At 50.3% G+C, this 15,223-nt stretch overlaps 1 protein-coding gene across 4 annotated transcripts in view; it reads right to left on the reverse strand.

The window, feature by feature from the left end:
* The window catches only part of VASH2 (vasohibin 2), a 39,120-nt gene that overhangs the window by 5,887 nt on the left and 18,010 nt on the right, over positions 1-15,223 (reverse strand). For all 4 annotated transcript variants that reach the window (XM_072831111.1, XM_072831109.1, XM_072831110.1 and 1 more), the window contains 2 exons: positions 10,907-11,288; positions 9,580-9,695 (listed from right to left, as the gene is read on the reverse strand). In XM_072831111.1, coding sequence (XP_072687212.1) covers positions 9,580-9,695; positions 10,907-11,288 — 498 coding nt within the window. The remainder of the gene's footprint in view (positions 1-9,579; positions 9,696-10,906; positions 11,289-15,223) is intronic.

The raw sequence follows: 15,223 nt of genomic DNA on the forward strand, positions 1-15,223 counted from the left end.
TGCCCCCTATATGCTAGGGCATTTTCTCGGGCACATCTGCTAAAGAATCCTGCAGGTTCATAATCCTTAGGCCTGCCTCAGGGACTGGACAAATTGAGCACAGAGATCAAGTCAAATTCAGCTACGAAGCCCTACTGTTTAATAGCCTGTACTTCTCAATAAACTTGGGTCAAGTTCTCACTAGCATGTAAATGGCTGATAGGGGGCTCATTATGTTACCCTTATCATGGGCTATTTTAAACAAAGCACTAAGGCAGGAATTCAAGTCACCCCCATGACATTCCAAGCACTAACAAGTAGGAAGAAAAAAAATTTTTTTTTTTGGTCTGTACAGGAGAGGCTTTACCTAACCTCTGAAAGCCACTCGGGGAAGCTGCCTCTTTGAAAAGCTAAATGTGGCCCCGGAACAACAGAAAGCTTGAGGGCTTCCGAAGGAGAGGGACTAGATTGTCCCCTTCCTTGGTAGCCCCCTCTCTCCACTCCTCCTAGGTATCCAGAACCAAGGGAAGAACGAAAGGTTAATACTGGCAGAAAAGGAGTTCAACTGAGAGCCCCAGTGAACTGCCTGAAAGAGGAAACCCTTTTCTCTCACCGCGATACTGCCTACAATTTCCTGGCCTGGTGAAGGGCAGAAGGGGATTATCACATCCTGCCACCTGCCGGTGGACCCCAGCCAGAAATCCTGTTCCCTCCCGGCCAGCTTGTCTCAGGGCCAGAGCTGGGTGAGCCTGCGTGTGGAGAGACCTCTTCCAAGTGCTCCCCTGGCTATAATTAGAATTCTGCAAAAGGATTTATTTTTAAGAGACACAAGCACCGGGATGATGATTCAGCTGGATCTGCACTTGCCCAGAACCTCTCATCGGATCACGGTTATTACTTTAGACTGAACAATATATTTCTCTGAACCCCTCCCCAGTCCAGAACAAAGGGAAGATCACAGAGGATCTTCCTATTGAAGGATGTTCCTATCCTCAGCCCACCTTCTGTTTTAGGGGCAGCAGGGTCGGGGACTTGAAGGGGACTCTGTGGATGGAAGGAGGGGGCACTTCTCTCCACACACAAATGAATAATCCCAGCCTCGTCTGTTGTCGTGTAAACATATCCAGGGTGACTTAGGGTGACGGCTTGATGGCCTGGTCCCAGGTGTCCCCTTAACCCCAACCTCAGGCCTACATTCCTAGAGCCAACTACAGCAGAGGGGAGGTAGGTTGAGGAAGACAGGATGGTGGCTCCATAGAGAAGATATTCTGTAGCAGGGAAACCTTGTTTTCCATCCTTATGCCACATGGTGGAAATTCACCCTCTGGATTTGTGGCTTTTTTTTTTTTTAAGTAATCTCGACTCCCCACGTGGGACTTGAACTCACGACCCTAGATCAAGAGTCCCATGCTGTACCAAGTGAGCCAGCCAGAGGCCTCACACTCTAGATTTTCAATGTGATCTTTGGTTCTAGGCAGCTGGGGGGAGACAGGGGTCTCTGAGTGTTGCAGTTTGTCTCCATTTTATAAGGCTTGTGATTCATCGACTTGACCCAAATGTACATATATAAAAAACTAGTAGTATTCGCCACTGCTTCCTAAACCTTGACGGTCTGGGGAGAGCAAACTCTCCTAGGTGTGCCACGTGGCACCTCGAGTCTCGCAGACACCCCGAGGCAGCCTCCGTGCCCAGGAGGAGCGTGGCTAGGTTCTAGGTTGGTGTCAGTGAAGCCATAAGGAGCCTCAGAACCCGAGGGCTCACGGCAGCATGTGGAGGACCAAAGTGGGGACAGCACGTGCTAGGGCTGAACATACCAGCTGCTGTGTCTGTGTGAGACTGGGTTTAAGAGAGGAAGCAGTAAAGTGGAGGGAAAGCCTACAGGGCTCCCCATCAGCCCCCCATCCCTTTTCTGCACCTCTGACTATGGCCCGCGTCTGGCACACCTCCTGCCCCCACCCCAAGCAGTTGCTGGGGAGCAGAGATCAGGGGCCTGAGCAGCAGCCGGGAGAACAAAACGCCTGCAACTTGCTTTCTACTTACTCACCCAAAACAATTTGTTAAATAACACTTTGTGCCAAGTACCTTGTAGGTCTTGGGGTTATACCAGGACAAACAGCAGCTCCTGCTCTAACTGGACCCAAAGTCCATTCCCTTTCTTCTGATGGATGTTTAACTCTTGCTTCTCCCGAATGAGTAGGAGATACTTTGGGGGACGCAGCCCATCTGTGTCCAGTTCAGGGCTGCCTGATTGGGAGGCATGGGCCACCGGCCTATTCACGCTTCTTACTCCTGTCCCCCTGAGGTCACGGCCCCTTGGGGTGGGCAGTGCATTGCCCATGGGTTCACCCACTCACCAGCACACACAAGCACACCCACAGGGACCAGTTTAGCTATATTCCTTGTGGACTTGGGGTTCTAGAAAGGGATATGCAGTAAGGGTGCAACTCTAACACTGACTGCTCGGTCCTCAGTACTAAGGGTGTGGAACAGATTAAATCAGGCATGGGGCCGGCCCAGCATTTACAAGTTCAGGCAAAGACCCTGGACCCTTCTCTCCTGTCTAGTCTGGCAGGAAGTGGGTCAGGCTGGGCACTGATTTAGGACTTAGGACCTGTCTCGGTAGGCCTCAGCTGGAGGGCCACAGGAGGAGGGACGATTTCTTCCCACTTGTCACCCTCATTCCAAGCCAGTCCTGCTCCCTGTGCATATTCCCTACTTCCTAGGACAGCAGGAACCCTGCTGGCAGTTGCCAGATGGTGGGGGGGAGGGGGTTGGGGGGGGGTGGGAAGACAGCTGAAGTTGCTGTGTAAGCAGACAGGCCTCAGCCCAAGAGAATGGGCTCAGAGGAGATTCTCCAGGCCCTGCCCCTTCTGGCAAGACCTCCCTAGATAGGAGGCTCTGGCCAGAGCCGGAGAGCCACAGGCCACTGTTGGAGATTCCAGGGCACAGCTTCCTGTCCTTGCTGAGAACCTCTCTAGGACCTCCAAGAGGCTCTTGCTCCCTCGGGTCATGTTGTCTTTGCTGATAAGGCTCATCATCCGTCCTGGTTTTTACAAGCATCCCCAGGGATCCCAGACCCTATAAAAATCCCAGGGAAGCTAAACTGAGTTGGAAACTACTTTGTGGGATGCCTGGGTGGCTCAGTGGTTGAGCAACTGCCTTGGGCCCGGGGCATGATCCTGGAATCCCAGGATCAAGTCCCACATCGGGCTCCCCGCATGGGACCTGCTTTTCTCTCTGCCTGGGTCTCTGCTTCTCTCTGTGTGTGTCTCTCATGAATAAATAAAATATTTTAAAAAAGAAAAAGAAAAAAAAAAAAAGAAACTACTTTGTCTGAGCTTCTAGAAGGAAATTCCCCATCATCCAGGAGGGCTTACTTCTCTCTCTCTCCTTCCACAGTCATCCTTTTATTTCCTTTTATTTTTTTATTTTTATCTCTATCTCTATCTCTCTATCTATCTATCATCTATCTATCTATCTTTTGCTTCCCCTCTACTTCCTTGCTAAGGAAATTACCTCCTTTTCACCTTTGGGGACATTTTGTCATCTAGGATCAAAGGAGAATGGAATGCCTTCTTGATCCTCATTCAAAATATCTTCCACGGGATTAGGCCACGGAATCAAATGGATTCTCTATGACTTCATCATGACTTCCTGGCCTCACTCCGGAGCAATTGCCCGGAGGCATCATTGCAATCCTTCAAGACAGAATGGAGCAGGAACTCCTTTGTCTAGCTTGGGGCCAGCAGTGAAAGGAGACCTTATCTTAAGATGGGGCTTAGTAACCTCTGTGACCCTGAGGGTCTCCAGCAGGGTGAGGAAAGGCCCCTAAAGCCACAAACCACCACAGGGACAGATGACCAAGACGGGGAATCAGAGAGGAAGAAAAAGGAAGGAAGAGAATCATAAATAGCCAAGAAGAGCAGAGGAGGGTCAAGAAGGGGGAAAGAGGAGTCCAAAAGCGGAGGGAGAACAAAGACTTCCCAGGGGTCCTTAGGGACTCTTGCCCCACTTGCGAAGAATGTTCCACGTAGTCACTCCAAGTGGCATGAGCGGCTTTCATGCTGACACAGGCAGCCCAGCCAGAAAACCACTGTCCGCTCAAGCCTACGCTCCCAGATCGAGGCCAACACTGTAAGCCAAGAGGTGTGGACTGTCAGAGACAAAAAGGACCCCAAGGAGCATCGGTGGTTCTCAGCAGGGGAACTGTTGGCATTTTAGGTGGAAAGGTTCTTAATGGGGGAGCACGAGCTTTGCAGGGGGTTTACCATCCCTGGCACCCCCTCTGGGACCGGTCATGGTTATTAGCAAAAACTTGCCCCCCTACTTCATTTCTAACCCTTGTGCCCCGAGGATGTCCTTCCTGGCTGCCGTGGAGAAGCACTGCGACCGCCCTCAGCCAAGAGCTGCAAGGGGACCCAGGCCCGGCATCGGGAAGCAACCGGTAGAGGTTCACAGCAGGTCTTTTCAATGTAGACCTCAACCTCGGTCTCCCTGTCTCTTTTAGAACCACACGGAACAATGTGACTGCTCTGTGTGGAGGGGGCTTCAGGGAGGGGAGCAGAGTATGACATAGGACTGTGGGCGGAGGGTGGGAGAGTCCCTGCTTCCCTCTTGAAACCTTGCCTTGGCTGACACTAGGGCAGGCTCTGCTGCTTGCCCTCCCTCCCAGCTGACTCTTCTGTCAACCCAGTGACACCGATCCTCCTTTCCAGAAGGATTATTCAGACAAGTGCAAAAATGGAGAGGAATGCAGGGCTACAAGTAGCTCCGGCTGTAGGCATGAGGTTGACAGGGATAAAAAGCCACTAAAATTATCCCGGCACAGAAAGGGGCTGGGACCCCACAGCTGCTGGGCCTCTTGCCTGTTATGGTAATATTCCACCCTCTGGGCCACTCCCAAGCTTCATTATGGCACCCAACACATTTAGAAATGATTTGATGGTCTTGTGTAATGCTGGAAAAATAACACGGTGACAGGGCCACCAAACCCTCCCTAGTCCCTGGCCATTCTACCGTACGATGCCCAGAATTTTAGTGGAGTTATTGGGTCACAACCAGATGTGTCCCTTTCTTGTTTCCTCATCAAGTCAAGAGTACCTAGAGAACAGCCTGCTTGGTGAAGGCCATGGGTAGCTGAGAAGCTGCTCCTCTCCAGACATACCTCTAGGAACCAGGGTGTCTTGGTTTCTAGTCTATGGCAATGGTGGGACCTGGGATCTGGAGGGGGAGGGAGGGCTCGGAGCTTCCGTCCTTTCTGTACCCCTTCCTCACGCAGCCCTCCATTTAACTTTCCACCCTTGCCTCTCTGGCCCCTCTGGTCCCTGTAATCCCTTACCCAGACCTGCAACCCAGAAGGTGGGGTTTAGGAGGAATCAGGGACACCTTGTAACACCTCAGTTCACTTGAAACTTCAGCCAAGATGCCCGCCCTCTAGATTCCCCTCCTGACCTCGAAACTGGGAAAAGAAGTGGTAGGGGCTTCGACTACCAAGGATGGTTATGGTCTTCCTGGATTGGCTCATGTCAAGTGGTCCGCAGAAACCTGAAAGCCACCTGGGCTCCCTTGATGGTTAAACTCTTCCAAAGCCACCCTCCCCCCGTTGTGAAAAAGAAAATCCCTGACCCACTAGGGGGAGCTGATAGAGGAAGACTCCTGGGAACCAGTGCTGTGCCCAGGAGAAAGGGCTGTGGGGACAGGATAAGGGTCTGGGGGGTTCCGGAACTGGTTGCAACTACTCTTCGCCATTTTGGAGAAGTTTATGTTTTCACTGAACCACAAGCTGTCATCACCTCTGTGCTCCTGGGGCCTGCCTGCTGGGGCTGGGATCAACTTCGGGGCGTGGAGGGAAGTGGGGGGTGGCACTGAACCCCCATCTTCCTGCAGGTCTTTCTTCCTGACCCCTCCGGTGATGACTGCCCTCTCCCTACTGACTTTCTCCCCATCCCCAGGCCTACTTCATGCCTCTGGGCCGACAGGAGGGGCAAGGGCCCATGGGGACCTGGCACTAGAAGGTGGCTTTGGACTCACAACTGCGGCAGTTTAAGAGCTGTCCTCTGCAGGCGCAGGCGTGGTCGCTTGCCTTGGCTGTGACAAAGTAGCCAGAGATTAGGGTATGGACATGGCCTGGCGGGAACTGAAAACCAGTTTCTCTGCTTGGCCCCTAGAAGGACCAGACAGGCCCTTCCCAGAGTGTCTTCGGTGGAGCCCAACCATGGCAGTGAGGCCAGGGTCACAGCCTTCACCTCAGCACCTCGGTCTCCAGAGGCCCAGGCAGGCTGGGCAGAGCTGAGGCCCGGAATCACACTCAGCCTCATCTGCCCCCCTCAGCAGACTGGGGTGCCTGCACCCTGACATTCTGCTGCTGTTTTTAGAGCCAACCCCCAAATCAGTTCTCGTATCCTGACTGAGCAAACTGTGGCTCTCCAAGAGTGGTCCCTGGACCAGCAGCATCTGCATCACCTGGGAACTTGCCAGAAGAGCAGGTTCTGGAGCCCCATCCAGATCTGCTGAATCACAAACACTGGGGGAAGGGGCCCCGCAGTCTGTTTTAACAAGCCCTCTGAGGGTTCTGTGCTTGCTCAACTTTGAGAACAGGGCGTAGGATCCTTCCATCTGTCCTCAGATGGGCCTTCAGACTGCATGCAGCCCCTTCTCCACCCTGCGCGGAAAACCCACCCGCTCTTCCTCACTCCTACCTCACGGCGCACCTCCTTCCCCCGCAGGATAAATGCCACGTAATGCCTTTTCTACCCTCTTCTACATGACCTTAAACTCTCCCTTATTTTCCTCCTTCCTTTGCTCCTTTGATCTTAACAGCTGGCTCCTGCAGGTGCAGACGCCCCTTCACACTCCTGGTCCATCGTCTCCGCCTATTCCTTCCCCGTCTCCTGTTCTGGTCCTTCTTCCTCTGGGCTACTCAGGGCCTGCCAGCGCTTCCTTCCTTCCTCACCGACTTAGCCAGCTATGGCTCCAACTGTCACTTCTAAGTAGATGGCTCTAATGTCATTATCTCTATTCCTCAAACTCAGCTCTGCATTCTCAGCTGCTTGTAGGACGCTCGCCTGGGATGCCGGACAAGTGGCTCAAATCCCACAGACCAGGCTCAAATGCACTTTCTTCCTCTACTGTTCTCAGACCACCACCACCTAGTGTGGCATCTGATTTCTGTCTCCATGACCCGTGTCTGAGATCCTGCTGGCTTTGCCATCTCTGGACACTCACGGTTAACTTTTTCTGGTTAAAAACTTAACATGCGGGATCCCTGGGTGGCGCAGCGGTTTGGCGCCTGCTTTTGGCCCAGGGCGCGATCCTGGAGACCCGGGATCGAATCCCACATCAGGCTCCCAGTGCATGGAGCCTGCTTCTCCCTCTGCCTGTGTCTTTGCCTCTCTCTCTCTCTCTGTGACTATCATAAATAAATAAAAATTAAAAAAAAAAAAAAACCTAACATGCCTTGGACTGCAAAGTTCCTGGGGATGCAAGTAAAATGCATGTAACAAGCATGGTCCGAATAACCCACACTGCCATTCCGTGCATAAATCCATCGGGTGGCATGCTCAGGACTTTAGGGTTTAGAGGGAAAAGCAAGGCTTTATGGACCGCTCAATGTCTGCGGCAGACTGGGAGCTCCTAAGGAAGACTTAACCTCCTGGGACAGGAAAGCTAACAAACCAGAGAAAAGGGCCCCTCCTCTGCTTTTTGAGTAACCAGATTCCTACTTCTGGGTCACTGGCTCTATGCTCCGTGACCCTCTGGGAAGGGTTCACATGTGCGCAGCCCTCTGAGACAACTGCTACTTTGTTCAGGGATGCCAATGAATGGATGACTGCATCAGAGTGGGGGAGAGATAGGGTTGGGGAAGGGCAGTAGTCAGCAGCAGAGGCAGGATTAGGGTCAGGGGCATGTACAAAAGATCCAAAGCCATCTCGCTCCCTGAAAGGACAAAGCCATGCTGAAGCCCCCATGTTTTCCAGCTTCTCTTGTTGCAGGAGCTCCCAACACCCCCCCTCTACCCTTTTCTCCCCTCCCCTTTCAAAGCCTGGACCCCAGTTATCTCAGCCAATACCTTCTGGCTGTAAGTTCTGCACCCTGGGTTTGGGAGTGGGAAAGAGGGTGGAGACAACAGGGAATCTTCCTCAGAACGCACAACACTTGGTCCTGTCCTATTCTTCCAAAACCAGAATCCACACTTCCCTCCCCCGCCACCTTCCCAGAGCCAGGAGACCTGCGTTCCAGCCCCTGTCCCATCACTGACCAGATACAAGACAACACAAGATAACAAGACTTGTGTTCTGGTTTCTTCCTTTGAAAGTGAAGACTCGGGATCCCTGGGTGGCACAGCGGTTTAGCGCCTGCCTTTGGCCCAGGGCGCAATCCTGGAGACCCGGGATCGAATCTCACGTCGGGCTCCCGGTGCATGGAGCCTGCTTCTCCCTCTGCCTGTGTCTCTGCCTCTCTCTCTCTCTCTCTCTCTCTCTCTCTGTGTGTGACTATCATAAATAAATAAATAAATAAATAAATAAATAAATAAATAAATAGATAGATAGATAGATAGATAAATAAATAAATAAATAAAATCAATCTTGAAAGTGAAGACTCAAACTCTCCTTCCTTAGTCTACAGGATTGATGTGACAACAATAACATGCGTGTGAAAAGCAGTTCACCAAGAGCTAATCGCCCTCACTACATCTTCTAAGTTGATCTTACGGCTCCTTGAGAGACAGGCAGGGAAAGCATTCTTGTCCTCTTTGACGGAGGAGCAAACTAAGGTTCCTAAAAGCTTTGCCCAGGCCACAAAGCTAACATGGGCGGCAGAGCCGGGCTCACCCTAGGCCTCCGTCCACTGAACCCCACGGTCCTTGGCAGGGCGAGAGCCTACTGTGACCCAGCATGTTGCTGGTATGAAGAAAAGTGGTGTTTTTTCCCCTGTATAATTATGGCCCAAATATTTGCCAGGGGATTATCACTGGTTACTCTGGGCTTCCTCAGTTTCTCCAATCTGTCATTTCCCAAGCGGTTCATTTTGACCTTCAAAAGTAGGTGTGGAATCACCAGCCTCAGAGCTAAGACAGAGATAGGAGAGTCAACAAGGAAGAGGATGAGCCTGTGGGTATTTCTGATGCCATGACCCAAAGAATGGTCATGATTTCTGCTGATTTCTGCACAGAGGGCTACAGGGTTTTAGGGAAGTTTCATCAGTTCTAACCATCCCATCTTCTGGCTAAGGGAACGTAAGCCTAACATCATGTAGCTCACAAGGACCCGACCCAGTTCCAGACCCAGGCTTCCTAATTCTAAATCCACTGTTCCTCCCACACTGCCAGGATTTGGGGATATCCTTCAATCTCTTGCAGTCCGGAGCTTGTCCCTTGATCTGAGTCCATAACTGGCAGCGGTGGTGTCAGAGCAAGGGGGGTCACGTGCATAGTGGATCCTTCTCCACAGGGATGCCCCCTGAATGCAGGCCGGTCCTCTTAGAGAGCTCCGTCTGCTTCAGATGCCATGCCCAGGACAGAGGTTTGTCCCCTCGGGCCAGGACAACCCCCCCGGATATGTGCGTTGGGCCTTTAGCTGGGGAAGAGGTAACACTACTCACGATTTGTCTCTCCTGCCGAGCCGTCTCGGGGGGCTCGCCTGTCTCCTTCGGGGGGACAGGGATTTCCCCCGGCTTCTCACTTGGGTTGGAGAATGGGCACTTGCAGGTTTCAGGATCTGAAAGAGATGTGGGGAGTTACCACACCGGCTCCGCAAGGGAACCACTCCCACATCCTCCTACAGCATCTCAGCCCCCCACCTGCCATGACTGCAGGGCTTAGATGGTACCGAGTTGGAAGACTTCAAGGGGGATCGCTCGGTCTGCACCTGCAAGGAGCAAAGTACCCCCTCCCAGAGGCTGCAATGATGACTTTGTGCCCCCCTTCCACAGCAGAGGAGCAGAGCCCGATGCCTCAGCCACCTGGGGCTGCATCTGGGGCCCGGTGCTATCCCATGAAGGCAAAGCCCCATCTATATTGCCCCCAGTAACCAGCTCGTCTCCCTCTGACCCTCCCACCCCACCCACAGGCACAGAGTGCTTTCAATGGTCAAGAATTTCCTCTCCAGGTCCCTCACGGTGAAGAGGACAAGTCTCCAGGAGCTAAACAGAACCAAGGCTGAGGTCAGCAAAATCTCTTTCCCTGGTGGTCCTCAGGGTACACATAGGTTTTCTCTCAGTGACTCCATAAGGCCTAGAGGGACGAGGACAAGCAGCCATCATATCACCATGGCAGTGACATGATAGAAGGAAGAAGGGCTTATGAGTACAGTTTATATGAAGCCAACACAGTGAATGCTTCTTTGTTATTTTGACACCAGGTCAGAATTTCATGCCAAAATGCATTGCAATTCAGAGATATAAGGTGACTCAGTGAAAGATTAGAAAGCAGGGTGACCCGCTCCCCCTCGTGTGCCCAGGGCCTTCTTGTTTTTTTGTTTTTGTTTTTGTTTTTTTTTCTTCTTGGTTTTAAGTGCCAAAAATTGCATGGCCTAGGAAACCCCCCCGATTCAGGCAAACTGGGAGGACCGGTCACCCTATTATAAACACTAAAACAAAACAAGACTAGAGCCTTAATCTAAAATGAGTAAGTAACATTTTAGATTTGATTTCATAGGAGGAAGTAGAGGCCAAGACATTGCTTTAACGATAACATCTAAATTGACTTTAGTTCGTTTTTGAAGCAGTACATACAAAGAGAAGCTTTAATTGTCCATGTCAAATAGCAGATGATTTACATTTTTTTGTTTTAATAGGGTGGCTACGAAGCAAGATAACCTCAAGAGGCTTTTTTGACCATCCCAGAAACGTGGGGCACGAGGCAAGAGGGAGACAGAGAGGGTGGGAATGGAACACTCTTGTGTCACTCATTCGCCCTCCTAGCACCTACCTTCATTCTCATGTCCCTGGCATATTTCTCCAGCTCCTTCCTTATGTCGGCCCTCAACATCTTTGAGACATTGAGGACTAGCTGCTTCCACTCTATGGGCTGGAAGCTATGAGGCTCGTGGGGGACATACAGCCCAATCTTGACCTTCTTGACTGTGTGCAGGTACTTCTTGTAGGAGTCTTCAAAGTCAAAGATGAGGTCACTGAGAGTCCGAAAGGTCAACGGCTTGTCCATCAGCTCAGCCCTTCGGCTCATGCCCAGTGAGCCATAGCGGCCATTGCAATAAATCCCCAGCACAACATGGTGAAAGTAGTTTCCTGAGAAGTAGGTTTTAAAGCTGATGGGGAATCGCTCGATGGAAGGCTGTCCATTGGTTAGGTATCTTAGACCATCTGAGTCAAGGAAGAGAAAGGAGGCCTTGAAAATTCAGAGCTTGGACCCCTCCCAGGAAGGGAAGTGGCCCATATGGGCAAAGTAAGTGTCCCTCTATCTCTGAGCAGGCCCATATCTTACCTTTCCAGACTAATCCTTTTAAAAATGATTCACTCTGGGGCAGCCCAGGTGGCTTAGTGGTTTAGTGCCGCCTTCAGCCCGGGGCCTGATCCTGGAGACCGGGATCGAGTCCCATGTCAGGCTCCCTGCATGGAGCCTGCTTCTCCCTCTGCCTGTGTCTCTGCCTCTCTATGTGTGTCTCTCATGAATAAATAAATAAAAATCTTTTTTAAATAAATAGATAGATAGATAAATAAGTAAATAAATAAATAAAAATTATTCACTCAGTATCTTTGAGTACCTTATTATACGGTGCATGCTGAAGCCAAATTAAAACAGGGCAATGAGAAAAACTTGCCTTCCACTTTAGTAATTAGATAAATGCAAAACAAAACAATGACCTTTACCCCTCCCTTGGTTTTCTACAGGGCATGTGAGTATTAAAGGCTTTTTTTCTGTAATCAGAATGATGTTCTCAGACATTTAATTCTGGCGGGCATTTGTGGGACAGAGCAGAAATTGAAGGTTTCTGCGATGTTCCAGGAGAGAAATGAAAACCAGAATCAAGGCAAGGCAGTGAGCCATAAAAGAAATAGACTGGCTGATTATCTGGATGGGAAGGCATCAGAACAAGTCACGTCTGTCCCTCATCTGCTCCTCTCATGGGTCCCAGCACACCCATGCCAACAGCCATGGGTACCACACAGAAAGCTGCCTCCAACACCCAAACCTCATTCCCCAATGCACCTGGTATTAAGATTGGCTTTCTCTACCTATCAGCCCATTTGGATTGGGCAACCTCGTCTCTCACTGTCATATTGGTTAGGGACCAGCAATCCCACAGGGGGCAGTATCAAGTAACTACCCCCACAGACTCCACATGCTGGAGGGATGGACAAGAAGTACCACAAGCTCAAGCCCATCTCAAAATCCCAGGATACTCCAGCAAGGAGCCAGTATTTCTGGAGAGAGATGCTGAAAACTCATGGTGTCACTTTTCTGCTACAAACCATTGGTGACTCCAGGGTGTTTCTAAGGTAAATCATAATCCAGGCGCTCCACGAGGTGGTTTGTACATGGTAAGTACTTGGTCAGTAGGTACGGTTCTCTACTCTCTGAGAGTGTCTTCGCTATTTCTTGCCCCACTCCAATGTACTTTCCACACAAACGCCTGAATGTTTTATTCAAGCCCGAATTTGGCATGTGTCAACTCTTCTGCTTCAGTTTTCACTGTCTCTCATCTTCTCCAGACTTGGTCCAAATCCCTTACCAAAGTCCTGCCACCATTCAGCCCCTGCTCATTATTCCTTTGTCCAGTTTCATTAAACCCATACCCGGGACTAGCCCATGGACCTACAGTCAACCCAAGACATTTTTGAAGGCTATTCCAAGACCATAAAGAATCCACACTTGTACCCTTGGCACATATATTCCCTCATAGTGTGAAGTCACATATAAGTGAAAGTCTCAAATGACTTTTAAGTAACCTTTACATTACAAAACTGAGAGACCAAGTGACCTACGAAACTTTCAACAAAATGCCACTAAATGCCCTCTGTGCACTACACGATGCCCCCTATTGTAGTATGACTTCTTTTATGGCTTCACTCACACAGAAGCCTTCTGATGCAGGGGAGTCAAACCTGGCAAAGATCTTTGGGGTCTCGTAAAAATCATGAGTGAGAAGGATGTTGTGGGCTTATCTTCTAATGGGCGGCACCCTGGCTGGAACAGCCTCAGTGCCATCCCCTCCCCCCTTACCCCCTTCCCTGACCTTTCTCAGTATGAGTTAAGGACCTCCCTCCACCACCCAAGAATCCCTGTAGTACTTGGTGTTTAATCATCCAGTATTGTAATTATTTGTTTGCATCTCGTAAGGGTGGGAGTGGCATCCTGCCAGCTGGCGTCCGTGGGCGTTGCACAGGCCTGGCACACAGAAGTGCTTTGCCAATGCTTGCTGCAGGGATGAACTCCAGGTGAACATACCTTCCTTACACTTAACAAGACTGCCTCGGTGGGGGCCAATCCAGTACCCTTAAAAAAACGCTAAAGAAGCCAGCCTGCCGCCTCGAGGTCAGCCTTGTCCTCTGCCCTTAATTTAAGCACAGATAGCTCTTCTCTATAAAAAGTTACCTGTTTTCTCTTCACTTCTTCATGTGAGATTAACCAGCAGTAAGGGAATGAAATCACAACCTTCTGAGTCCTCTTACATCAATTCTTGCTTGTTTTGGGGGGCTGAGTTCTCTGGGGCTGGAACAATGGGAATCTTTAATTATAACAAACACTTAAACAGGGTGCATATCTCCTGTGCCAGACCGCCTACCAGTAGGGCCGTGGAGCCAAAGATGAAGAACGCAACCCTTCTCTGGAAGCCTGTTGGGGAGACAGACCTCAACATGGACACAGTATGAACAGAATGGTAGTTCCTCAAAAAATAAAAAAAATTAAAAAAAAGGAAAAGAAAGAAAGAAAAGAAACAAACACAGAGTTGCCATATGATCCAGCAACTGCACTTCTAGGTATGTACCCCCAAAAATTAAAAGCAGGGACTCGAACAGATATTTCTTGTTCACAAGAGCCAAATGGGGAAAGCAACACACGTGCTGTGGATGGATGAATGGATAAACAGAATGTGGTGTATACATACAATGGAATGTTATTAGCCTTAAAAAGTAAGGAAATTATGACATGTGCTACCACATGAATGAACCTTGAGGATATTAGGCTTAGCGGAATAAGCCAGTCACAAGAGGGCAAATACTATATGATTTCACTCTATGAGGTATCTGGAGTAGTCAAATTCATGGAGACCAAAGTAGAATGGTGGTTGCCAGGGGTGGAGGTGGGGGGAATGGGGAAATAGTGCTCACTGGGCACGGCATTTCAGCTGGGGAAGACAAAGCATGGTGCCCATGCTTACAGAACGTGAATGTTCTCACTCAACTGTACTCAACTGTACACTGAGAAATCATGAAAATGGTAAATTTATGGTATGAATACTTCACTGAAAAACACCACACTCACACACAATATGTGTAGGTCAAGCCATTATGCCGCTCACCTTCAACTTACACAGCGTGTACATCGGTGGTGTTTGATGAAACTGAAAAGAACCACCTCAGTGTGGTGTGTGCTGTACAAGAGGCAAGCCAGCATCCTGAAGGAAAGCAGAGAAGAGGCCACGGGGTGCCCATACCGACATTTGTCTTGTGGGACAAGTAGTGTCAGCCACATGGTGAAGATGGGTGGGGGGAGAGACCACTGGTCCATCCTGACACAAGTCACCATCACTAAGATTGGCTCCATCTTTATGGCTATCAGGAAAGCCTTGGGACCTGGAGCAAATGGGCACGGAGAGGGAGGGGACAAGGAAGTGCAGAGAAGGGCAGGGAAGTGGCCTGAACTTTTCTAGGGAGGAGGGGGTAGCTGGCCAAGCTCCTCGAAGATCCACCCAGCATCTACTTCTAACAACAAATCCATCACTTGAATGCGCCATGACACTTTAGTACCCTGATTAACTCCCTTCAGGGTCAGTGAGGCCCCCAGAATTGCGGTCAGGATTCTGAAGGTGACTTGGAACCAAAGGTCTCTGTTGTCGGCAGCACATGAAAGTATGCAAAGCAAGAGCAAAAGAAGGGGCTCTTCGTGAGCGAATCCTGAACCCTGGACTAGCATCAAACGGGAGAAAAAAAGGGAGGGGACAAGACAGGGGACATGGGCTTCCAAGCAGCAGCTGAGCTGACCTGCTTCAAAGTTGCTGAGGTGCCATTTGTTTCCCAGGACCTGCAGAGGGGCCTGTGGGAGACACGGACCAATGGGCCAAGT

This window comes from Canis lupus, chromosome 6, assembly GCF_048164855.1.
Source record: "Canis lupus baileyi chromosome 6, mCanLup2.hap1, whole genome shotgun sequence".
Lineage (NCBI taxonomy): Eukaryota > Metazoa > Chordata > Mammalia > Carnivora > Canidae > Canis > Canis lupus.